General features: G+C 45.9%; 1 protein-coding gene across 3 annotated transcripts; it reads right to left on the bottom strand.

Moving 5' to 3' along the window:
- Positions 1-39: 39 nt before the first annotated feature.
- LOC102432544 (CREB-binding protein-like) lies at positions 40-4,267 on the bottom strand. Of its 3 annotated transcripts, none has more exons than XM_014451043.2 (5): positions 4,025-4,267; positions 2,586-2,688; positions 2,149-2,274; positions 944-1,061; positions 40-201 (listed from the first exon to the last, which is right to left on the bottom strand). In XM_014451043.2, exons 3-5 carry the CDS (start codon positions 2,265-2,267, stop codon positions 79-81), a joined length of 360 nt encoding a protein of 119 aa, XP_014306529.1. In that variant the 5' UTR covers positions 2,268-2,274; positions 2,586-2,688; positions 4,025-4,267; the 3' UTR covers positions 40-78. The 3 variants fall into 3 exon arrangements, 2 of the variants coding, with proteins under 2 accessions (XP_014306529.1, XP_014306530.1); XR_002827857.1 differs by lacking the exon at positions 40-201 and adding an exon at positions 294-601 and having other exon boundaries at positions 4,025-4,264; XM_014451044.2 differs by lacking the exon at positions 2,586-2,688 and having other exon boundaries at positions 4,025-4,259.
- Positions 4,268-8,337: the final 4,070 nt, after the last annotated feature.

Here is an 8,337-nt window from a genome sequence, read left to right as displayed (position 1 = left end):
AACAGATGAAGGGCTGATAGAAGGAAATGAAGTCCTTACCTGGAGGTCTCACAGGTGTGACTGTGGTCTCCCAGGAGGCTACGCCCCGGGGGCTGGAAAGGCTGGCTGGTTACCCAAGATGGCAAAACGCAACCTCCGTTTTTCTTCTTGATCTTTTTCTATTTTACAGATTTTCTCTTCTAATAAGCTATAGTATTCATCCTGAAGAGCAATAACATTAGGCAGTCAAAACTATAAAAAATGATCTGGTTTGTGTGTTCTAAAAAATTAATGAACTTTTTTATTAAGTACACTAACAAAGTAAGTCTTCAACACTCCTAACTAAAAAACCAAAGGCCAAAATTCTTGTTGAACTAGTTACATTACAAGATTTAATAGACAGTAGGTACTAAATGCATGTTACTTTTCTTGCCACAGTTGAACCTCTTGGCTAGTCACTGGTGCTGGCAATAACATAGTATAAGCATAACAAACAGCGCCCACATCGACATGGACATGGACATGGATAAAATGCAGTTTTGTATACCTCATTACCTGTAGTGGTGGATACTACAGTAAACACAGAGAGTTGTGCAGGGACCTAATTTTTTTTTTCCTTTTTCTTTTTTCAGAGAGGAAGGGAGAGGGAGAGAGAGAAAGAAACACCAATGATGAGAGAATCACTGATCAGCCTGCCTCCTACAGGCCCCACACTGGGGATCCAGCCTGCAACCCAGGTATGTGCCCTAACAGGGACCTTCTGGTTCATAGGTCGATGCTCAATCACTGAGCCACACCAAGCAGATGGGACCTAATTTCTTATCTGCTAAGTCTCTCTGGTCAGGCTCCTCAAGGTGATGGGCTTACCCAACTAACATATCCCCATTTCCAGACAAGCCAGCCAGACAGATGCAGTTATATCTACCACAGGTATGTGCAGGCTGGAATAAGTAAGGCAACCTACCCGGCTGTTGGCAGACTCATACATGTCCCCTTCTACTTTCTTAGCGTAGGCCACTATGTTCTCCATGCGGGGATCCTCCAGGGCTGCAGGGTCAGGTGTTGGGAAGATGGCTTGGATGCTAGGAGGACAACATATTCTATCAACCAACTTTCAATACATCAGTATCTTGCCACTTTATATGTGACATGGAAAGAGAAGCTTATCTACCTACAGGGGTGATACACTGTTGAGAGAAATCCCAAATCTCTCTTGCCTAGAATATGAGTACACAAATGAAGTCATTCTCTAGAGACAATACTAACCTGTTGATTTATCTACAAGTCCAAAACAATATTTTGCTATTAGCAATAAATGCTAGGTCATCTCAAGAATAATACAATTTTTAAAAAGTATTTTTTATTGATTTTAGAGAGGAAGGGAGAGGAAGAGAGAGAAAAATCAATGATGATAGAGAATCATTGATGGGCTGCCCCGTACATACCCCACACTGGAGACCAAGCCCACAACCCAGGCATATACCCTGACCGAGAATTGAACAGCAGCCTCCTGGTTCATGGGTTGACGCTCAACCACTGAGCTACACCAGCGGGGCAAGAATAGTATGATTTTGAATTCCTACTTTTAAACTATTTATTACAAATTTTTAAAAATTAAAATAATGAAGAAAACTCCAAGAGAATCATTGGTTAACTTCACCTTCAATTTAATTTAGCTTGCGAAAGTTCACTATTAACTCTGCACGTTCACTGACTATATATATGATGGTACTGTCATGCAATCTGTATTCACTAGGCCCAAATTCCCCCAATTCTCAGGCGTCTCCAGAAACATAATCTTGAGCCATAAATTAGCTTCTGAGCTAATCCCAAACCCCTCATGTATCCCAGAGCTCAGAGTACATATCTAGCTGCACTGGGAGTGTTGGCCTCTGTGACATGGCTTACAGTTCATGCTCCTCTACAGGGTAGAGCTATGAATGCTCTGATGCCCTCACTGGGCATGCAGGGTCTGGGATTCTCTGGCCTGCCAGCAGTGTCTGTGATTCCCTAAAAAGGATGTGAGTCCCTTTAGCTGCTAGGGTACTATCACCTGGAACCACTTAGGAATTAAATCAGATCCTGATAATAAAGTGCAAAACTGTCACAATGCTATCAGCCACAAAATGTTTCTGTCACATGCGAATAATGGGTGAGGTGGGTACATACAGTTTATGCACTAGGTGGCTCCGCATGTCCTGGGTGACATCTTCATGCCAGCCTTTCCGAACGCCAGCTGCTGGTCTATTGCTGAGGGTCCCATTGTTTCCAGAATTTGAGCTGTTCATCGTTGGGCTATGGGAAGAACAAGAACTTCAGCCATCTATGAAAGTGACTCAAATGTGCTTCATTTAAGTGAGGCCTTCAACCATATGAGACTTAAAAAGTTTAAGTTAGGAGAGGCAAGTGGTGAATGGACAACAAAATAGAAACCATGTTTCATCTATTATCTGCTCTACATTTATAATTAAAAGAAAAAGAGCATGCCTCCACCCTAACTATTTTCTCTGCCTCACATTTAGAAAGAATTATGGCGTTTTGTGTGAGTCCCAGCCCACATTCACGTGTGACTATCACACAGGAGCCAATTGAAACATGGGTCTTACTTTGTGGCCCCAAGGGAAGTTGGAAGAGCTGATTCTGAAATCAAGTTTGGTGGCTGCTGATCTGTTGTAATTCCTCCTGCTGGAATGTTAATTGGGTTATTTCCTTTAAAAACAGAAAAGAAATCAAATCCTAAATTATAATATACACTTAAGAGTTCAAGTCACTATACGAATAAGCAATTCTTAATGAGTATCATAACCGACACTATGACAGGAACTCTGCAAGTTATATTTTCAATAACGGTGATTGACTTGTAATACAAGTTCAGTTGCAGACTCCTTCCCACTGTATCATATAATTAAAATAAGACAGTTTTATGGAGGCTGGATGGTATCATAAGTAACTATAAGGTGGTGGAAAAAACCAGAAATGATCCATTTTAGTTTTAGATTTTGATCCTGGCTTTATTAATATCATGCCCTAAACAATTAAACTGACTTGTCACATATGTGTCATCTATTTCTTTTGTATATCAGAAACTAAAACCATAGATACTGAGTGTAGGTGAAAAGCATAAAAGGTCAATTTGTCTACAGTATTCATCTCATAGGATAAAAGAAGTTAACAGTCTTACCCCAAATTAAACCATCAATAGGAATGGAATTAGTAATTAAAAAGGTAAAATCAGGTGATAAAAAAAACAATAAAATAGGTTCTTAATTAAAAGGTGAAAAAAGAATTAAAATAAAATAAAAATGTGCAGTAGTGAAGGTGCTTCAGATCTTCTACTCTTCTTTCTGGGACGCCTTAGTCCTGCCAGGCACTGAGGAGAGTGTTGGATTTCCCTGCGATACACGGTCCCTCCGTGCTGTAAACCACAGTCCTGATTCTAAGGCAGGTTGTATTTGTTTACCAGACTGCCTTTATTTGTCTTTACAGAAGAGTCAGTTCCTGCATCTGAGGCTGTCAGTCCTCTCTATCCGTGGGTTTATTTTCTCTATTGTACTTGAAACTGGTTTGGGAAGTCCTCTGCCCAGAACTGGTTCTTTGTTACTCCCCCGCGTTTCCCAGGCTCCCCCAAAAGAACTTTCCCCCACAGGCTCTGCGAATGACCCCAACTGGGCAATCCCATGCACTGGGTTTAACAATCAAACGCACATTTCTAAGGGGAACTGTAACAACAAGAGCCTGATACATTGTGCGGATTTGCAAGCCTCCACCTTCCAGGTCTGCGCGCAGTCTCCGCGCGCCAACTCGCCCCTGGCCCCAAGCAGCCGGCCAACTGGCAAAATCCGAGGCTGCTTTTTTGCATCCAGTCCCACTATGGTCTTATTTTTAGCGTTCCCTTCTGCCAGCAGCCCTGTGGGACCCCTTCCCCACTCGTGGGTCACGCTGACCCCAATGGTCGTGGACTCTGTGGGGCGCAGATTTCGCTCCGCACGCACGCGGCCCTCTCTCCAACCTGAATTGCAAACCGCACCTTTAGGGGAAGTCTTACCTTCCTCTGAGAAGAAGCAGTGCTCGTCTGAGTTCACACAGTCAGTCGCGCTGCTTGAGATTGTTATGCCCAGATTTCAGGATCCAGCCGAGTCCGATGCAAAAGCAGAGTCTTTATTATTACAAACCTGGGGCTGGCTCCCCTACCCTCCTTACTGACACAGCAGCAGGTGGCAGAGAGAGGGCTAGCCTGGATGGAAGAGGAATTTCATAGGGGGGTGGAGTAAGGGGAGGGGAGGGGACTGTGGGCCCTGCCGATTGGCCAGGCGCAAGTAGGTGTCTCGTTACACAGGATGTGGTCATATCTATGGCATGCAGTTCCCTTGATTGTAGTTTAGAGAAATCCTGGGTATGGCTAGCAAAGGCTTGGGCTTCTGGGAAGAAGCCTTGCCGAGCACACGGCTTTGCCCCAAAATGGAGGATTCCGAGTGTTGTGCCCAGATTTCAGGATCCCCAAGAAACCAACAGGGAGCCAGCAATTCGATGCAAAAGCATAAGAATCTGTATTTCAAGCTAGCTTGAGCTCCCGTCCACCAGACTCACCGACCCATCGGCTAGCCAAGTGGCCAAGAGAGAGCAAACCCTGCCTAGACCGGTTATATAGGGGGGGGTCGGAGTAAGGGGAGGAGAAAGAACTGTGCTCTGCCGCCTGGGTGTGGCTAGCAGAGTAGGACGTAGCCCCTACCCTGGGGCAACCTAGCCCTCGCCCTTTCATTCCCCCCTTTGTCTTGGAACTTCCGGCTCAATCATGAGACGGACTGATTCCACCGTTGCTAGAGGCTCGTACTGGGCATATTTTAACAAATGGTCTGGTGGAGGGGAAAGAAACTATTTTAGTTTTAGCAACTTCTATTGAAATAGGATTTTTCTTCTTAAAATTCCTCCATGGCTATCAAAAAGCCAAATCAAGATTCCTGATGTTTGCATAAACACAACAAGAATGGTAACCGACTACCTTTGCTGGAATCTCATGGTTGAATCTTAATGTGCCCCGTAGGGCCAGGAAGCCGCGCCACCCAGCTGCCATCAGGCCCGCCTGCAGTATCTGCTGAGTTAGGTGAATCCCTCACCTGTAGCAACTCCACCTGAGCCCACGCTCCAGGTTTTAAGGCCCATCTCAGTAGCCCTCCTACTTGTTGCGGCCCAGAGTGTGTGGGGGTTCCGCAGGAATGCAGAGGCATCCCTACTGCTCCCCTTTTACTCTTACCAACCGCCAGTGATGGTAGGGCATCGGCCTGACACTTCAGCGCCAGCCATCTTCAGGGCTTCCAAGCAGAATATCAGGCTTTCTTCGTGGCATTTTTACTGGCTTCAAGTCTTTAGAGCTTAGACAGGGCTCTTTAAAACATGGTATTCCAGTCAAAGTTTTCCGTTAATAAAACCACTATTAGGAACCGGTCTTATTGAATCTATGCAAAGAAACGTATTGCCATGTTAGCATTGCCAAATTTCGGAGGAATTACATAAGAAGAAAGACATACTGATCTACTCTAAGATTTTCTGACTTTTCTTGCCAATTTCTTTTAATTATTGACATTAAACTTTCTTTCTATGCATAATTATGCCTCAGACCTTCTATTCTAAACAGGCTTTTTTCAGACTACCCCTGACATGGGCATGGTCATAAAGGCCTGCAAGCAGTACACAGGCTGCCAACTGTTAGCTGTCTCTCAACAGAGACCAAAACCTGATGGGCACCATTCCTGCCCATTTGGGCACCTGTCCTCTTGGCAGCTAGGCACCCTTTACTTTTGGGGGTCAACTTATATAGTACCCTTCCAGGACAGCCAATATACATTCAAACCTGCAAGAGAATTAAAGGTTAATATAACACATCAATACAATGAAACATAATATAGGCATCATGGCCGCTTTAGGCAGCCACATCTTCTGCTACTAAACATGTGATTCTATAAATTGTCCTTGTCTCTTTGGAGCCATGTCCATGAAGATGCAGGCATTATCTAAGTCTATTTAATGTTACCAGCATCAGGCAGGTCGAGCACGCCGTAGCTTGCTGCTGACCAGACGTGGATGTGATGGACCCAGGTCGCGACATCGTCTATCTTGAGAGCGGTGGGGGTCGTCAGCACCACGGAGTTGGGTGTAGGGACCTTTCCATCGAGGCTCCAGGTGGTGCCTTTTGATGTAGACCCAATCTCCTGGTCTGTGCTGATGAGGAGTTGGGGTTGGGCCAGTCTCCTGGGTGGCGCCGAGGCGCAGCCAAATGTCCTCGTGCGCCCTCTGGAGCCCTCTCAAGAAAAGAGACAATTCTTGCAGCAAGAAAGTCAGGAATGATAGGGGGTGGGGCCTGACCAGCTTCATTCTCGCCTATCTTTACAGATTTCAAGACCCATTGTCTTCCTTTACAGGCAGGGGGAAGGGCTCATTAAGTCTTTGCCTTGAGGAACTGTGAGCCCCATCCTTAAATGTCCCAATCAGACTAGAATTCCAAAGTCCCAACCCAGCACAGAATATCACATAGAAAATCAAAGTTCCCAGTAAACGACAGAGATGCTTATAAACATTAAATAAACATTTACACTTACACCTTTTCAGTGAACAAGTATTTTTACAGCCTTGGGCTCTTGAGTAGATAACAGGAACATCATCCAAGTCCCCTGATGGGGGCCTGACAGGAACAGATGTGGGGGCCTTTCCCACATCCCAGGACAGGATTCTTGATCTATGTCTTATTTAGATAGAAATGGTTTTTATCACAAATAAACAAACAAATCCAAAACCAAGAAAATCGAGGCCAGAAGTACCCTCTGATGTTTTAGGGGTACCAAGGAAGGAGAAGTTAGGCAGTGTCCAGCTCTTCTCACAATCCACCACCAGTGACCAGTTCCAGCTTACTGGCTTACCATTCATTTAACATTTCTTTCCTCCCATCACACCAAAGCCATGCTTTCCAGTTAAAACTTTTAGCCTTAATTTTTAGTTGACATGTAAATAATTAACATTCCTCAGATTGACAATATATTCAAATTCAATAACAAGGATACATATTTAAGCATTAAGGACAGATCAATTTACAGAAGCAGAGACAGCATGCAATCCAAACCACAGCTGTGGGTAAACACGTTATCTAGATCAGTATGAAGCCACAGTTTCTATCTGACTTTAGAAATTGGATTACTACTATCAGTCTCTTTTAAAGACTTTGACTTAACCTTTAATTGTCCTTAGTTTAAGGAAAGCAGAGTTTTCTAGATTTAAGAGATTAGAAAAATGACTTAGCCTTTTTTAAGGAATACGAGCTCTATTGTTGGCCCTTATAAAGCCAACTGCTCAGAAACATTGGTTTATCATACCACTGAAATTATATTAAGACCGTGATTGCTAATTAAGCATTAAAAATATCTTCTTAAAAATAGTATTAAATAAATCCGCGAGGCAAGAACACTTTCTGCCCCATCCACATTTCCGTAGTAAAACTCCGCCTTAAAGCTCCACCCCTGAAATTCCATCCTGCCTCAGTGAGAAGACATTCCTTTTTGGCTAAATCAGAGGGAGGGGCCTTTGCTGTTTCAAGATGGCGGCCCCCAGGGGAGCGGCAGACCATGCGGCCAACATGGCGGCTGTCAAGGCTTGCAGCCCAAAATGGTGGCTGTACCAATAAGCAAAGGTATTTAGTTACCACAATAATATAATTTTTCCCAATTCAATCCAAACATTTCTTTGTCAGGTTCATCTCTGCCATTTTTAAGGCCAAAACAGTCTCGGGTTTTTATTCTGTACTTTCCCTTTACACGTGCACAGAAATCCCAGATGCATTTTAAAACTTTCGTAAAACTTTTACATTTCTAGCTGGGGCGATCTCTATGGGAAGAGACCGGCTCGCATCCAGAGCCGCAGCCGCCCCCGGCCTCCCTCAGGCTCCGCGGGGGACCTTCCCCCGGACCCAACGCCGACGGGGGGCCTCGCTGCTCCCGCCTCCCGTGAGCGACGCGCCGGCCCCGCTCTCCCGAGCTCCACCTGGCTCCACTCATTCGCCACAAGCCCGGGGCCAACGCCGGCCAACGCCGGCCAATGCCGGCCGCTGCCGCCGCCGCCGCCAGGCTCCGCGAACGAGTCCGCGCCCGGCCCGAGCCCCCCAGGGCCGCCCCCCCCAAAAAGGGGCCCGCGCCCTTCTGGGAGCCGGAGGCAGGGCCCCAAGCCTGGGGGGGTTTGGGCTGGCCCGGGTTGCCCCCCCCTCTTTCCCGGGTTTCGGGCCTTTTTCAGGGTCCCCCCCGTTGGGGTCCCGGGTCCCGGGCCTAAACCCCCCGCCCAAAGGGGGGAGAGGAGAGAGTCCTCAAGGTGCGCCCCCCG

Source organism: Myotis lucifugus, unplaced genomic scaffold (assembly GCF_000147115.1).
Source record: "Myotis lucifugus unplaced genomic scaffold, Myoluc2.0 scaffold_6702, whole genome shotgun sequence".
Taxonomy (NCBI): Eukaryota; Metazoa; Chordata; class Mammalia; order Chiroptera; family Vespertilionidae; genus Myotis; species Myotis lucifugus.
Note: the sequence above shows the minus strand (reverse complement) of the source record. Positions and strands in the feature narration are given on the sequence as shown.

Bases quoted from the DNA above. Each gene is read 5' to 3' on its own strand.
- LOC102432544 (XM_014451043.2), bottom strand. From the start codon at position 2,267: ATGAACAGCTCAAATTCTGGAAACAATGGGACCCTCAGCAATAGACCA. The intron at 1,062-2,148 runs GTATGTACCCAC...TTGTCCTCCTAG, and splicing joins AGCCACCTAGTGCATAAACT to CATCCAAGCCATCTTCCCAA. The intron at 202-943 runs GTAGGTTGCCTT...ATTGCTCTTCAG, and splicing joins ATGAGTCTGCCAACAGCCGG to GATGAATACTATAGCTTATT.